At 32.9% G+C, this 18,092-nt stretch overlaps 1 protein-coding gene across 3 annotated transcripts; it reads right to left on the bottom strand.

The window, feature by feature from the left end:
- Positions 1-4,413: 4,413 nt before the first annotated feature.
- LOC106074045 (craniofacial development protein 2-like) lies at positions 4,414-17,744 on the bottom strand. 3 transcript variants are annotated; one of them, XM_056017335.1, is made up of 6 exons: positions 17,450-17,744; positions 12,407-12,461; positions 7,484-9,854; positions 6,170-6,276; positions 5,750-5,818; positions 4,414-5,390 (listed from the first exon to the last, which is right to left on the bottom strand). In XM_056017335.1, the coding sequence occupies exons 2-3, from the start codon at positions 12,426-12,428 to the stop codon at positions 8,848-8,850; spliced, it is 1,029 nt and encodes a 342-aa protein (XP_055873310.1). In that variant the 5' UTR covers positions 12,429-12,461; positions 17,450-17,744; the 3' UTR covers positions 4,414-5,390; positions 5,750-5,818; positions 6,170-6,276; positions 7,484-8,847. The 3 variants fall into 3 exon arrangements, with proteins under 3 accessions (XP_055873310.1, XP_055873309.1, XP_055873311.1); XM_056017334.1 differs by having other exon boundaries at positions 7,499-9,854; XM_056017336.1 differs by lacking the exon at positions 17,450-17,744 and adding an exon at positions 16,526-16,626 and having other exon boundaries at positions 7,499-9,854.
- Between the last annotated feature and the right edge of the window lie 348 nt (positions 17,745-18,092).

The following is an 18,092-nucleotide window of genomic DNA, read 5'->3' as shown; positions in this document are numbered from 1 at the left end:
TGTACCGAGACTGTTTCTCGCTTTGCGGACGAAATTCTTTCAGTCCAGCGATGATACTATCATAGTAAACTTGACCAATTGCATAAATGCATCTTAGACCAAAGCAGATGTCCTTCACACTGGCTTTGACATCTTTGTTGTAAATCATCACTGCTCTAACGAAAGATATTTCCAATGGACAGTAACCTAAAGCTGAGCACATTGAAAATAGTTTCGTTATGGAAACTTTTAGATCCTGAAACTTTTGTTCATTTTCCGCGTCAGTTTCGGTTTTAAAGAGTTTATCTTTGATTTTGCTTATGATGTCATTTCCTTTAAAAATAATAGCTTGAAAGTTCTCCCAAAGTTCTAAAGGTCTATCATCTTTATTTTTGGTAGATAAAGTTTTGTATAAATCTATTAACTTGTTACGTGTCAGTGCGGTAATTGTAATAGAAGATACGTTTTGAGGTTGACCAGATGCCCCATGAAAAAGCCGAACAGAGATAATATTTCTTACTAAGCTTCGGACTATTTTTTCAAGATCTTTCAGTGTTAACGGATTTTCTTGTATGTCTGTCTCGATATTGAGTTTTAAATCCTGTAACATTACTTTAAAGTTTTTTAATCCGTGTAAATAATTTTGAGAATCATATATCTTCGATGAATCAAATAGTTGTTCACGAATTGTTTCCCAAAGAAATTCAATTTCTTCAGCTTCGTCTGTGTCTAAGCATGGAACTATACTAATGGAACACCAGCTTCGAGTTTTTTACAAAGACAAAGAGAGTCGAAGTGCCGTCGCGCATCTTTTTCGCGCACCATACCATTTTGAAAAATCGATGAGGATGCCAAAGAAGAAATTTACTCCGAGAGCCACTTGGATTGACCTTCATTGGGAGTAAAACTTCCCCACACTATATTTTATTAGATCTGTAAAAACTTTATCCATTTTCTGACTATCTGATAAAATAGATACAATTTCCCTGAATAAGAGATAGTCACAAAAGTTGTTTTTTTCGATCACCCCATAAAATGCCACTTATTTTCCAAAAAATAGAATCTAAATTCCGAAAATACAATCTTTCAGTGTTTCTGTGTTTGGTTTATTTACACTAAATCTGGATGAAGACCTGTCTACCGTTCCGCCAAATGCGTATTTGTTACGATATACTAAATTGCACGAAATAAAAATAGGAGGCCTTATACAGTTTTGACACTCCAAGCTACGCATTTCTAATCGTTTTTTTTTTATTATCGAAAGGACTAGGCTATAGGCATACACGTCTCGTGGGAAACAGAGAAAAAGTTAATCTTGATAATATTGTAGCCTAAATAAAATGACAAAAAAAAAAAAAAACACAACAAAACAACTATAGCCTAATCTAAAATGAAATAGATCTAGAGCTAGATTTTCTTGGACGAATGATATAAAATAAGTATAAATAATAAGTCATATGAATCTGATAGATCTAAAACAAATACTGATAGAGTCATTCATTAATTAATTATTAGAATTACTTGACTACCAACTGGGTATTTTTATTGCCAAAATACAATGTATTTTATGTGCATTTATTAAAAACAACAACCAAAAATTAAGCGTTTGACGCAACTAGATCTAATATTAGTAATATATAGATTCTAGTTCTAGATCCAGAAAGCTACTTCTCTAATTCAGTTTTCTAGTTTAATTCTAGTTAGATCTAGATGTCTAGACCACTAGATCTAAATCTAGCCAGGGTTTTTGTCATGGAATAGATTTATAAAACTTCAGCCACCTACTGATCACGATATGACAGATAGGAGTTCTAGTACTAGTAGATCACTACATTTGACTAGATGATTACTAGATCACAGTAAAATTCAATGTGTACTTCCGATTTTAGCTCAACAAACAAGTCTACTCCAAAGTATAGATCTACTAGTAAAGTCACAAAGTGTAAAGGATCATTATATATTCACATTAAAAAAATATAGGCCTAAAATGAATCGAATAATCAGTCACTAATTTGACTAATCAGTAATCTAAATTGTTGTTTTTTTTTTAAATGGCAAGTGTTATTGATGACTTCTGACTTGTAAACCAGTTGCAGAGATTCTAGTTTTTATTTTGATGACATGTTACGATATATCAATGATATTTAGATAAACCTATAATAGTGGAACAGACAGAAGGACCATTTAATATAAGGCAAAGAAGTAAGATGTTTATAATCCATCAAACTCACAGAGGACTTGTGTCATTTGTGACGGCATTTCATGCATTTACAGAAGCTACAAACTATTCTACAAAAATGATAGGCTTGTCTTTGATTCCGAAGACTTATGAGGAATGCTATGTTTCCAGTGGCTACTCAGCCCCAGCTGTGACCTACATATTATGCCACACTGAGCACAGGCATAACCATTGTCCACCTGTGGTAGAATCAGTTGTTTTTTTTTTCTTTTTGCCGTCTACCCTCGGCAATTAATTTTCATTGGTGTATACCACACCTTTGTAAGTGACCTCCAGCTGTCTCGCTCTGAAGCTGTATGCAATCAGGTGCTCTCTTATTCTATGTCAGTTAAAGCAAGTTGGCGCCTAAGCTTGTCTTTAAAGCATTTCTGTGGTACCTCTTTATGTGCATATGACATGTTAGGCAAATAGGTTTTACCTATCGGAAGGCCATTTCGGAATATATAGGTGTTTAAAATGAAACTCCAAACATCTGGACTTCCAGTAACCAAGAAAATAAGCTTAGGATTCAAAGAGACGACACTGGCATTTCAGCTAAGACAATCAGTAAAATTAATAGCAACTTTAATTGCAGTCCACCAAACAAGATAAAAAGAAACAAGTGTGGCTTCAATAGCATTGATGATATTTAGTTTACTTTTATCTCATTTACTAGTATTACTATTTCATTGACTAAGGTTTTTTATTGTCAAATATGCATAAGTACATGTACTAGTTCCTGCAATTTGATGAAAAATAATAATTAAATTGTGTGTAGTCTATATACAAATGTTTATAAGAGATCACAGCTTAGCTTATGTCACAACACTAGTGCCAGATGTAACAACATGCACGATGTTACGATGTGTTGTGATGCCGGGGATTTTACTTGAATTCAATAGTTAACAAAAAATGAAGATCTAGAATTACACTTGATGATTCTTTTGATAAAACAAAACTCTGGAACTTTATTTAAATATAACGTAAGTACAGCTTATGTACAAATTATAAATCAATGAGCATGAAACATATCACAAAATGCTTTTTAAACAGAGCTCTTAGAAACGTGTCTATCTACAAGGACTTAATATTATCGACTGACTTTACTTTCTTACTACCGCCAATTCTCTGGCGCTAACTCTTTTCAAAAATGTCTTTGTTTAAATTCAAATCAACCAATAGATTTTAAACATACTAATTACATCCCTTGGGTAAATCCTGACTTGAATGTCAAGTGTCTAAATTTGAGGATTAAATCCCGAGACTCATGTCGAGGGCTTATATTACTTTCAAAAGTGAAATGTACAAACAATTCTATAATGTAATCTGTGACAGCTTAATTTACTTAATTTCAAAACTATGATTTTGTGTTCTGACTCTACTCTAAATAAATTATATTTTATTTTAAGAATGCAAAGTTGGAAATTCTGTTCTGATGAAAAAAAATTATTAAAATAAAGTAGATGTTTATGGTTTCTTTGTATTTATTTTTAAATTATTTATTCATTAAAAATTAATTGTTCATTAACATTTACTTGAAGTAAAGATCAAAAACACAAATTCAATTCATGCAGATCACAGCCCATCACTTAAATGTATTTACTGTCAATTCTACACATTATTCATTTCAAAATGTTGCTTTAAATTGTTATATGACACAATCAAAGTACTGGTACCTCACATTGATGTAGGCCTAAAGCACCTGAAATAATGACAAATTTTCATTCAATAACTTGTACTGTCATTTATTATCAGACGTGTTAAAACTAATGACCTGTATCATCATCATTGGCCTCCTTCAGTCGTAGAAATAGAAAGACTAAGGTTTCATCTCAGAGCACACTTCCTCATGTGGCTGTGGAGCCCTATTTCGGAGAGACACTCCCATCCACAGATAGCACAGGTTAAGGTGGTTTTTGCTTCGGTGGTAGAGGAGCTGGCCGTTTTTCGGATTGTACGTTTTTCTTCCTGAGCTGAGACCTATGTACTTTCACTGTCCATAGCTTTCTTGGTCACTGTCTCTCCATCTGTTGCGGTCTAAAGCTATGTCTTCCCAATTGTCAGTATTGATGTTCACTGATTTGAGGTCACGTTTTATTACATCTATGTAATGGAAGTGGGGGCGACCAGTTTTTCTTGTGTCAGTAGTGTGTTAAAACTAATGACCTGTGTATATAATTTATTAAGCAGGAGCATCAACAAATCTTGAACAATAATTGTCTACAGAAAAACTTTATTCTTATACAAACAATATACATTTATAATGTATTTAAGCAAGTTAATTTATATTTATACAAATCTATATGGCCTAAAGATTATAGCGTATTTTGATGTGTGAATACCAAGTTACATTATTACATGAAAATAGTGTACTCATTTTTAAAATATTCTGGGTAATAAAAATAAAAAACTAATGATACAATAAAATTGAAGCATTAGTCAAAAAAAAGAAAAATTTCACTCAAGATCTATGTGAACTCTGCTTGAAAATTAATTAATTAATTAATTTTGAAATTAATTTTAAAAAAAATTATGGTTCTTTAGTCAATGGAATGATAGCAGCAATTATTTAACAATTTCATGATTATCCATTCATTTCAATATACTTATAACTGAAAAATAATTCATAAGGTTTAGATACAACCATTTGAAATAATGATTATAATTTTTTTCTTAATTTGCTTACTTCAAATCTAATATAAACAAGATTTCCTCTGTCAAGAAACTTATGAGGGAACAACATGCATGTTCTTCTCAGTAAGTTTTGCAAAGGGAATTAAGAATATTCAATTGATGTTGCTTTTTTTTTGCCAACATTTTAAACCTTTGCACCAGATTTTAGTTTTAAGGAGAATGCACCATATTTTATATGTTTACTTTTGTTAGATTCTTATTTTAATTTTAAAAAAGTAAAATTTCCCTTACCACTCATCCACTGCACTCCCTCTTGTTTTAATGGGGCTCAGATTAATAGTTTTCAAGTACAATATCACACAGATTTAAAGAAATACTAAATCCAAACCTGTTGGCTGAATGACAGGATATACATAAATATGTATCTTACAGCATAATATATATATCTTAAATTAAAATTGGTCCAAGACTTTTATTTTGCAACATGATGGGATTTTCCTTTCTGGTGGTGCTATGCAGGAGTCCAAGAATCTCATCTTTTCTCATAACAGAAAGTTATCTAGTTATAAAAATAAATAAAAGGATTTAAAAAAAAGAAAAATATGTGTGACATATGTGTTGACCATGCTAAACGTATATATGTTATTAAGTATAATTATATAATTTTGCCATTCTAAAAATAGTCTGTACCTAAAAGGAGCTACTGCGTTAATGTGTAGACATGGCCCTGACCTTAATAGTTATGAATTATTACTAAAGGTGAAGGCAGATATTCATTTAATTTGATGGACATTGCACTCATCTAAAAGCAACTATAACATATATTATGATTTACATTTTCATGGAAAACTAGTTTTTCAAAAATACAAGTACTTCAGCTTATGAGAAAAGTACATGGGAAAAATTACAGTACCTTACCTTTAAGAGGTGCAACCAATCATTGACTTTTCAGGAATGCATGCCTTTTTCTTGCATTTCCAAACATAACTGTAATTATACAATTAGGCATATTGGTTAATTTCTTTTGAAAACATTACAATAAAAAAATAATATTATTAAATTGAAAACGTTGTATCAAACATACAAATTATCAGACAATTTTGCCTAATTTCATCTAACAGTTTATTGTAAAGGAATGGCCTGCACAACAGCCAAGGTATATTAGGCATTCATGAAAGATGAATGTGCTTAAGAGTGTTATAAATAAAAAATAAAAAAACTTAGAGAAAAATGTTAAATTCCATCCCAGATATTTGGATGTTGCTTGACCATGAAAATCACACAATTCATAAAACATCTATTAGATAACTAAAATAAAAATTGTATAGTAGTACTTACATTAAATATTGAATGGATGCCCAGAGAGTAGAAGTAGTATAAGTATGATCCTTGAGCCATTCTGGTACATCATCAGAACTGGTTGCCATGGTTCTACTTGTTAAGAACTGAAACATTACAAACATTTTTATTTATTTATAATTTATCACAGACTAGAATAGAAATGTTGCCAGGAAAAATACCAATGGTTAGAATACACCTGATGCTACTTTTGTAGCCTTATTACTGGTTAAAATGCACCAAAACTTCATTAATTAAATCTGATAAGAAACATATATGTATCACACAAGTCCAAGTTTATCAGAGTGTCAGCAAATAATTAACTAGATATGTGAGTTTTATATTAAAGTACTGAATTTCAGGGGATAGATCCAACTTGACACCACATCATTTATTATTTCATGAACTCATGGGTCTGGGTATGGAATGGAATGTAAACTAATATATATGGGGTGTAGGCAAGGCATGGATTATAAATTGTCTTGTATAGATTAGATTGGGTAAAACTGCCAATCGAAGGTAACTTTTACTGATTGATCTGGATCAATTATAAATTTATGGGACCTAGGCCTGCATAAATTTTATCTTTTATTTATATATTTTATGTACATATATAACTAGTCTAGAATCTATAATTATATCTTAATAATAATTTTTGTAGATAGATGTCATATAATATCTAAAATATTAAGTATAGATCAGTAGATTTAGAATTTTAGCTAGTGGAATATTTTTATATCCTAATCTGAACTGGATCTATATATCTAGAATTTAGATCAGTAGATTTAGTATTTTAGGTAGTAAAAACTTTTATACTCTAAATCTAAACTGGATCTAGATCCAATTATTCTAGAAGCTTAGATCTAGAAGACTAGTTGTCAAGATTTGACTACACTATGGCTAATGCACTAGCTTAGTTGGCCTACTAGATAGATCAAGAGACAGAGTACTAATAGACTCGTCTTGCCTCGTTGGGCCTCTCAAATCAGCTATAGACTTTAGAGACAATTTAGGAAGGTGAATATCGATCCAATTCAAAGATCTACAATCTACATGTTAGAGTCTAGCTAGAGATGCTAGATCTAGTCTAGAAGGCTTATCAATAAAAAAATAAAATCAATCATTTCTAAAGTTTGTAAAATTATATGTAGATCTAATCTATCTATTTATAATATAATAAAAATCTATGTCTACTTTTTAAATATTTAAAATGATATGGCTGGTGATATTAATTATTTTAATTGAGACATTGACATACTGTCACATACAAAGTAACAAAATAATTAGATCTTATACTAACTCATAGTCTCATACCATATTGTATTAAACCTTCGAGTTTACGTTCCACTACCTTGACTTGGCTATATTGACTAAATTAACTAAATAAAGGGCACTATGATTATAGATGTAGATTATTATCTATGATGATGATGTTTATCAACTGGTAGATCTATAAGTAGTATCGTCACTTTAAGTATAATCAGTATAACCACTGCATTCGTTTCATTCACTGTCTGTATCAATAATCGTGTGAATGACTGAATGTGATGTGAAAGTGAAGTCTAGATTTAGAATAATTTAGATAGAATTGATAGATTATAGATCTACTATTAAAAAGTATTAACTATACTAACTATAGTGTCTATACTATAGTATAGCCAGTATGACTCGTATGAGTATACTCATATACTGTAAAAGTGTAGGCCTATAATAGTAAGTATAGCTATAGACAGACTATAGATCATAGATGATCGATAGATCTAGAATCTAGGACTAGATCTATAAATATTCATATTGACAATTATTGATCTCATGTATGGTCTAGATCTAGATAAAATAGAGTGGATCTCATGACTGTCTATATTAGATCTATTGATTTTTTTTTAAACGTTAAATAAATCTAGACCTTAGTCTTTAACTTTAGTCTAGGACTAGGTGTTGTAGATCTATATTATTCTAGATATTATACAAGAGATCTAGATCAATATAAGTCCGGTTTTTTAAAAATTCGCATTCGAAATTTTAAATACCCAGATTTAAGTATTTATATACCCATATTGGTAGGTCCGAGTTAATCATTTATTAGATCTATTAAAGCATGTCTATATAAAAGATTATTATTTTAAAAATATATTATTATATAAAAGATATAGTTATGAATATTTACTTTAAAAAATTAAAGAAAATGAATTTTTCACTTTTGCCAATTAACACTCTGGCTAGCAAAAAGGATGACTCCTCAATACTGTGAAAAGACGATAACTGCATGAGTTGGTTTGGAATTGTATTTTGTAAGACTAATTTTCAAAACATATCCTTCATGAGAGAGAACGAAAAAAGGTTGTCAAAAAAAAAAAAAGCTGGCTGGACTACGCAAATAATGGACCAGCCTCTCTCTCTTGATATCTTGTTAAGAACATTGGTGACAGGGAAAAGTGGATGGTTTGGTTGCGCGGGACAGATGATAAAAATGAGTGTACATAAAAAAAATCCAGATTTTGTGTAAAATACCCAAATGAGGAAGTACTGGAAATACCTATTTTAATGAAGTGGCCTTAAAAAAAAATCTTTTGTGACGATCCATTATTCAGGGAAATTGTATCTATTTTATCAGATAGTCAGAAAATGGATAAAGTTTTTACAGATCTAATAAAATATAGTGTGGGGAAGTTTTACTCTCAATGAAGGTCAATCCAAGTGGCTCTCGGAGTAAATTTCTTCTTTGGCATCCTCATCGATTTTTCAAATTGGTATGGTGCGCGAAAAAAGATGCGCGACGGCACTCTGATCATAAAATCTCGAAGCTGGTGTTCCATTAGTATAGTTCCATGGTCTAAGTATTGACATTGGTCAATTAGAAAGTTCAATAGGGGTTCATAAAAGAAGGGCTTTATTTCATTTTGTGATGACAGATTGACGTGACAAGTAACCATCAAATGATCTTTTTTATCCATCGGTATTGATTTAGTCTCAATCAGTGTTTTCAAATGCTCATGACGAATAAGACACAAATCTATTTGAATATTTGAAGCTTTTGGATTATGGTGTATCCATGTATATTTATTTTCGTCAGGTCCTTCGTAGTACGTATTAGTGACACACAATTTGTGACAACTACAAAACTCTAGCAACCTTTGTCCATTGTCATTCATTTGTCTCAAACCAAATTCTCCAATGCAGGTCGACCATGACGAATGGTTTCTTCCAACTTGCGCGTTGAAATCCCCAAGAAGGAAAACGTAGTCGGAGTCTGGAAGAACCATGAATTTCTCCTTCAGTTGACGATAAAATTCATCTTTTTCTCTTTTCAGTTCTTCTTCTTTTTCCTTTTCTCTTTTTACCTCTGAAGGGGCGTATACATTTATAATGTGTATGTTTCCCCAAGCCGTTTTTAAAGAAAGTGAGCACAATCTTTCAGATGGATTTGGATCTACAGTTATATTCAGCCAAAGGGACTTTCTAATGGCAAATCCCATCCCGTATGGCATTTTTTGTGTCTCGTGTTTCAAAACATACTTATAGTTATTGATTTCAAAAGGTTTATTGTACCCAAATTTTGTTTCTTGCAGGCAGACTATATCAGCGTTACTTTTGTCTATAACAGATGAAACATTTACGAAACTTTTTGTGCATTGAATAGAACGTACGTTCCAAGTAGCGAAACAAAAGACACCATTCTGTCCATCTGAAAGATAAAACGAGAAGTTGTTTTTGAAATACTTATATCAAGTATAATTGTATCACTTAAATTTGTAATGAGTCTAGACTAACAATAATAATTCTGTGTGATTTAAAATATTTTCACTAATTTTGTTTAGCGCCATTTTTGCTTTTATTTATGAAACTATCTGATGGTGTGGAGAAAGGAGGAGATGTATGTGTTAACCCTTATAACGCGTGTGGTTAACATCAGAATTGTGTATGCGCTCATTGTGAAACAGTTCAGCACTTTAAGGGTTAAAGTTATCGTGTCAGCTTTTTAGACGCATTCTATTCTTTTCAAATGTTGTATAACTTGATTTCAAGCTCAACTCTCCTCCAACCATTACACTAACCACTGTGCCAGTGAAGTACTCACTAGAATAGAAGGTTTCAAACCTATCTATTTTTTTTAGTTTCAAGCTTTTAAGTGACCTAATTCTCTCTAGAAAGGGGTCTTATTCAACTTATGCCGATTCACTAAGTCAAATATATTTATAAAATCTACAAGAAATGTTCACAACAAATATAAATATTGGTTAACTTTTTTTTTCCAGATAAACCAACTACTAAAATTAAAAGAAAACATCTATTTGTTTATAAAGGCTAAGAATGCACTTTGTATGTAAATTCACGAGCAATAGAATTCATTACTCATTGCAAATATAACGTTAGATAGCATAGGCGAAGTCAGGATTATTTTTTTTTGGGGGGGGGACCCCCCCCCCAATAAAAATACATATGTGTGTGTGTATGTATATATTTAATCTTTATTACATTCTGACCCTTCTTTCTTTCGGAAGGCATTTATTGTACCCTAGAATAGGTTCTTCCTGGAGTTAGTGGGAAAATTGTAGACTCTCCCGCCCTCGCCAGCAAAGGGATCTGGGGAAGTGCTGGGAGCTTCACCAACCGCCAAGCACTATTTCCGATATTGAAGACCAACAAAATGCATATTCTGGGGTATCTACAGTGCATGTTGTATAACCCTTAGACCCGCTTGGTGAGCTTCCATCGCTCGGCCAGACCTCCTAGATGGCAATGGCAGGGTGTCTACAAACTTTCCACTAACTCCAGGAATTACTTTTTGTCACCGGTTTATTTTATATAGTATGAATGTGGCTGTGGTTATCAATGTAGGCGTGGTAGTGACATTGGGTTCTTGTTACAAATCACTGAATAATGAAATGACGCTGGGTGTAGCAGACACAATAAATTTAATATAACACCACATAGTGAATACACCATACAATTCGACCCAGGAATGGTCAGTATTAATCCAACAGTAATATACGAATATCACAACTTAGTACTTATTCTATAACCAACTACTTTAAACATCTAATTCTACTGCTTATATCTTAAGTCACTCAATACAAGTGCTTGCTACGAGATCTCTATGTGGACTGACTGCCTTTAACTCTCTGGTTCACCTAAGGTCAAAAGTGTTCACCTTAGTGCAACATGGGTTGTGAATAAGATTCACAATATGGAATTAACATATACAATACAGAATTAGGGTTTCTACTCTATGGCACCAACTTTGAGGTGGTGACACTTTTCTAGGGTTCCAAAAGAATGAAGGGGAGGTATCCCTAGAGAAAATTGAGTTTTAGGTCTAGGATATCGATTTTTAACTAATAACATAATTAAGTAGATCAATCATTTTTCTTTACATTACAATCATTTTTATTGCTTAAATCTGTGTCTAAAACATGTTTTTTTTTTTATGTTTTTGTAAGGGCTATGAGACAAAATCTTAATAAAATTTATACTTTAAAGTCATTTTTCTCAGAATTTCTCCTAAACTACTTGATAGATTTTGATGAAATTTGAAACACTTCTTAAGGACATCATTTACTTTACTCGTACAATGTTGTTTTTTTCAATATTTTATTTACTTTTTTTAAAGTATTTTTAATTAATATTTATCCTGTTTTTTTTAGGTCTAAAAAATATTAAAAATTCAAAAATTTGTAAAACTTTTAACATACTTAAATCTTTAATTCTGAGGTTGTACCAATTTAGAGGATCCTTTTTTCTTATCTTTTAATTCAATTTCATGTATTTCTGATCTATAGTTTCTACAAAATTCAGAGTTTTAAATTGTATACAATAAACAATATGGCCGCCGTTACCATCATTCAAAAAAATTTTTGTAAGCATTATTTATTTTAGAATATCATTATATGTTACCATAACAAATTTCAAAGGCCTAGCTTTAGAAATAACAAAATAACAAAAATAAGATTTTCAGGGATACCTCCCCTGAAGGGTCAGAACATAAGAACGATTTCCTACGTACGTGTGTACACACACACACACACACACAGACACACACACAGACACACACACAGACACACACACACAGACACACACATACATATATATATATATATATATATATATATATATATATATATATATATATATATATATACAACCATACAATCATGAACCTGTCGCTACATGCACATTTTAGTTTATTACAGTCACTTAATAAGTGTTTACGTTTTCATTAATGACTTTTGTACCTACCATTACTAAATATCTCAGTCATTTTTTGTTCGACTTGAATAGTGCGTGGCTCTACCTATAGAAAAAAAAAAAGACTTCTTTAAATGCTGTAAAAGACAACATTTATGTAAATTACCTAAACCCAAATAAAAAAGATGAGAAACGATAGTTAAATAGATCTATGGAACCGCCGAACGGATTCGCGTATTCCATTTACCTCTTAGATTCTCGCAAAGAAACGGTTTTGATAAATTCGCAGTCTGAACGACGAAATTCGCGAAAAATCACTCTTTCTATAAAACCTTTGTATTTATTATTCGGTATTTCCCCGAAATGACGTCAGCAGGAAAAAAAATGTTGAGTTGCATAAAGAATAATAGAATGCGGTTTTTTTTTTTAAAAAAACATGTTTTCTTTCTTTTCCATAAAATAAGAAATAGCTGCGTGAAAGAGTGTGTTTGTGTGTAGGACTAGCTGATGGCAATACTGCTAGATTGCTCATAAAATTAAGCAAAGAGCTAGCACCTCTGTTCAGAATTCTTTTTCAGACATCATCTAACCAGGGTAGGTTACCGAAGGAGTGAGAAAAAAACATGTCATCTCTCTATTTTTAGGATTTGCACTGGATGGTTGTGAAGGTCGTTGTTTAGAGGGTTGGATCAGTAACGAGCAACTCTGAACCCCAGTTCAATCTTTTTGACGACAGGAATATCTCAATCTTTACCAAAAGAGATGTAACACATGGATGTCGCAAATTAAAACACTTCCTTAAACTATATAAACTTATTTACAAGATTCGTCTTGTCGATCATCATCAATTCAAACAAAAATACCTAAGTACATCGTCCAACACTGACTATCTTTGATAGGGAATTTCCTGCTCTAACAACTCTCGACTCTCTCAAATCTGAAACCCAAACGCTCTTTTTCTTCTAGTCCAGTCACCAATTGACTTAAAATCTTATACTCCTCCTATACCCTCATAAACATTCACTGAACAAATTGACCAGATACTCACCATCTCGTGTTAGCCATGGTCAACCTTCTAATACTTGAAGTAGAGTAAGTTCCCCATTCAGACCTTGTGGTCTATAGGGCAGAAGATGACCTGTTTTTTTTGTGGCCCACCGTTGACAAGGGTGTCATGTGGCCAGCACAACGACCAACCGCATTTATTTTGCCCGAACTAATGTCAGGTACCCATTAGAGGCGCTCAAAGATCCCAAAATTCAAAAACCCAGTGGACACCAGGATTTGAAAAATCTAAATTTAGCCCTAATAATGACAATGTCTTAGATTCCGAAGATTAAGGATAAATGCAGTGTTTCACATGACTACGCAAATTGATCTTTACAACGCTTATGTGGTAAGCCGTTACGCCGTTTTCCTTTAAGCTCGCCAAAGAGGGTCGCCTTTGGCATGCGGTCGTCGCCCATGAAGGATAGGTGTCCAACCCAACGCAGCTGTCGAATGGTAATTAGTGCTTCTATACGGCCCACACCGGCCTCTAGAAGAACATAGTCATTTGTAATGTAGCCTTGCCAGCGTATGCCCATCGTGAGGCGAAGGCACCTTTGATGGAAGCGTTCGAGGAGCATTAAATGTCTTTGATAGGAACCCAGACATCAGAGCCATACAAGAGTATATTGAGAACCGCTGCTTTATAAACATTGACATTATTTTTGTTGCTAGATAAAGAGACCTATCCGCCATACTCTCAGTCTGAGGCGACCAAAAGTGCATTGGCCTTTGCGAAACGGTTTCTTGCTCTAGACTGTAAAGTATCGTTGGACACTGTGCTGCCTAGGTAAGTAAAGCGGTCAACAACATTAAGGAAATGGTTATTCACTTTGATTTGTGGATCTGGATTAGTTATTCGATATCAAAGCAATCATAAATCATAGTCATATAATTATAATAATAATAAAGTACCAATAATTAATTAAGTAATTAAGTATTTTTGTTAACTGGTTCATGTTTTGTTAGCTACAATAAATAATTGTACAAAGTATCAACTTGATCGGAGAATACACGAGGGAGAAATAGCGTTCATAATTTGTTTTAAAGGGAACTAAACCCAACAAGTTTAGCCATATCTTTGAATACCGAAGTATTAGTTTCCCTTGTTGCTATTAAACACAATAATGAATTACCAGTAATTAATTTCTAAAGACTCTCATTGATTACTTTTTTTCATTGTTTTATGTCTCAGTTTCAGCTTGATTTGAGAACAGGTGTGGAAGAAACAAGGTGTACACACTTTCTACTAGACAGACAGAATAAGTTGATATAAGCTTTGTAAAAACAAAAGGAAGTCATACTTTGATGCTTAAAACCACTGTGAACACTTAAGTTAACTTATAAATTCAACTGATTTAGTTTTTAGCGGCTCCCGAAAGGGGAAAAGACGCTATTAGCTTTGTGTAGAATGTCTGTCAGTCCGTCCGTCCATCCCTCCGTCCGTCTGTCCCGTTTAGATCTCGTAAACTAGAAAAGATATTTAAAATCCAAATCATGATATTTTAAACCTTTGAAAGTTCTGATGCAACGGCTACTTTTTTTCTTTTCTGAAAGTGAAAAATTAATTTTTTAAATCAACTATTCAAGCAGTTTTTTCATAAAAAAATACATCATTTTTACAACTATTCATTATTAATAGGAACAAATACAGGAGTCTTTTTAGTGAGGGACATAACAGTTTGCCATATTTTAAACACATTTATGCAAACGGTTTTTAGATTTTTTGTCAGAATTTTTTTTTTACACATCTATTGCTAAGTTATGTAAGTTTTGTCATACTGACTTCTAAATTTACAAACAAAAATGGTTGCTATTTTTTTTCCAAGAGAACAATTCTATTTAATATGCATTTAAGAGGAACATAGTTTAAAACAACAATTAATAAGAAGTTTTTCATATTATCGCATGACCTACATGGGGACAACTACATAACAAGACACATAACTAAAGATCTTTTAAAATTATTTTTTTTTACAAAAAGACTTTGAATAAGAGATTGACCCTATACACAACAATTAGATCAATAAGATAATCATAATATGAAATCAGTTAGGCCAGGTTCACATTTAACTTCACATTCCTTTTCACCTTTCCCTTAGTCTGCTGGACAGTTGGAGCACCACACAAGATCTGTCAACCTTCTTTCTCCATTCTTCTTTGTCATTTGCCTTTGATAGAATTTCATTCTGATATTCTTTTTGACAATATTGAAACCTGCCTTTTTACCTGCCTGGGTGGACCACTTCGGGGGCCGATTTTGAGTTTGTGTTTCCACACAAACTGTCTTTGTGACCTTGTGTAACTTTGTTTCCTCTAGATTATCTTATCTGATATATTACAGACGTTACTTCAAAAAAGAAAATGATTGCGTCCTATGTATTAATGTTCAAGAGGCCACGCAAATGCTTGTCTGTGTGTGTATTTTTTTGTGGAGAAAATTAGGCCTATAACAATAGAAATAAGTAATTAGATTTTTAAAAATTAAGAACCATTGATCTAGATCTTCATGACTACTAAGTCTAAAAAAAAAATCTAGAGAAGTGTCACAACAAATGTAACGGTCTATTAAAAAAGTCTGTGAGTTTTGGGAGAATGTTTTTGTCTTTTTTTTTAAGACTTAAAAATTAACATTTACTGTTGCAGGGGTGAACGACTGTATAGAAAATACAATAAATGTTAATCTAGAGACGCTACACTTAATAACTACAGACGACACCAACACTAGAACGCCATATTCAACAGTCCATTTATTTACACACCCTCACAGTACGAGGTTACACACAACACTGTGATATGCACTTTCTTACCAAGGGGAATAGCTCTACATACTAGTAACAAACATATACACATAAACACAATGTTAACAATAAACATTCATACGTGAAGTATGTATATATATATATATATATAAACAGATATAATACATACATGTAATACATACATGCGTGTGATATATATATAGTACAATGTAAGGACTATGTATGTATGTATGTATGTTACTAATAGATATTTAAAAAAAATAAAAGTCTTTATAAAATTTGGCATGAGCGTTCCCTGGGTCGTGGCGGAGACTGTAGTTATGTTAACAAAAAGGCCCTATTAATAATAAAAAAAAAATACCTCAATTTATCTCTATTGAACAATGAAACTTTTTAACAACTCGAAGGCCCGCTAGTAATAGACCTAGATATATAGTTGCAGAACTCCCCCCCCCCCACCCCCTTGTTGTTTTAGCCGCTTTGCAGCAGCACCAGAGTTTCCTCTCCGGGGAGCATTCCTGGGCCTTAGATAAAGGAGTCACGCAGAAGTAAAGAACACATTCACGACACAGCAATGGGTATCATGGGAACGATACGGCTGAATGATTTTTAAAAACATGTCTACACAAGCTCATTGGGGAAACATTTTTGATATACGAAAATGAGCTATTGAGAAACGACAACCAATCCGAAAGGTTGCATATATGTTCTGTTAGTTCTAAAGGTCATTGTGTATTACGATGTAATTAAAACTAAAAAGGATTTTTGAATTTTTATACACACCTTTAATGACACACTTTTCAGCTTTTAAATTCAGGCTTAGAGGAGAAAAATGCGTTTTCCGATTCAGATTAATGGCAACAACTCGCAGCTCTTTCCCTTAGATAAAACTTTGTGTGTTTTTTAAAACTTATCCTTTTTTTTTCTTTTATTTATTTTACTATTATGATTTTTTTCTTGTGCAGCGTCTTATGGGAAGAAAATAAATAAGCTGACTTTGTGAAAAAGAATCCAGATAGTCATCTCATAATGAAGCATTAGTATAGCATTATTATTATATTTAATACAGTGGCGTAGTTAGGGTGGGGCAGGAGGGGGAGAGAATTTGAAAATCCACTCAGGACCCCACTTGAGGGGGGGGGCTTAAATGAGTGGTTTTTTTTTTACATTAAACATTAAATATTTCGCAAAATGCAGGGGCCACCAAAGAGGTCAGCGGTCCCCCAAAAATGATGAAAAATTCCTAACTACGCCCCTGATTCAATAATAAATAAAATATAAGCACCTTTATCAATGTTGGATGAAATAACTTGTGAAGTGGATTTCCAGTAGCAAGATCACTTCCGAATTACCGAATCACTTCCTAATTTCCAGATTAGCTTCGAAATCGACAAAATACCAAAAGAAGCATTAACAAGATGCCAACAATTTCGTGACACGGGCAATGACTTGAAGACATCAACTTCTATGTCAACATCAAATCCAAGACTCCTGTACTGACGTCTAGGATCCAAAACTGATATCAACAATCCAACATAGGGAGTGGCTGACTATAGGCCTAAAAATAAACTACGAGCCTCTAACGTCTAAAACTAAAACAGCTATCGGAAATATCCTTGGTGACGTGAAGGTTAGTTTTAAAAAAATTGCGAAAATAGCTTTGTGACATAAGCAACCTGTGCGTCGCGACCCCAATGGGGATCGATTGACGATTTGCCCAAGGCCGTCGAAAATATGGATTTTTGTGTGTGCGTGTGTGTCTTTTCTAACGCTTAAAACTAGAGTTGGGTGGATTCAAAGGCGCCCAAAGATCCTGAAATTAAAAATCCCAATTGACACCAGCATTCGAACCCGGGACCCCCGGTTTGGAAGTTAAGCGCGTTACCGCTCAGCCACCGCTGCTCCTTGAGCTGCAAAGTTTTTCTATT

The sequence above is a fragment of the Biomphalaria glabrata genome, chromosome 18 (assembly GCF_947242115.1).
Source record: "Biomphalaria glabrata chromosome 18, xgBioGlab47.1, whole genome shotgun sequence".
NCBI lineage: Eukaryota > Metazoa > Mollusca > Gastropoda > Planorbidae > Biomphalaria > Biomphalaria glabrata.
This window is presented reverse-complemented; position numbering and strand designations above follow the sequence as displayed.

What these genes read in the sequence shown, in the direction of transcription:
- LOC106074045 (XM_056017335.1), bottom strand. Translation starts at nt 12,428, where the DNA reads ATGACTGAGATATTTAGTAATG. An exon ending in GACTGAGATATTTAGTAATG is followed by an intron (nt 9,855 to 12,406) that starts GTAGGTACAAAA and finishes TTTATCTTTCAG; the next exon opens with ATGGACAGAATGGTGTCTTT.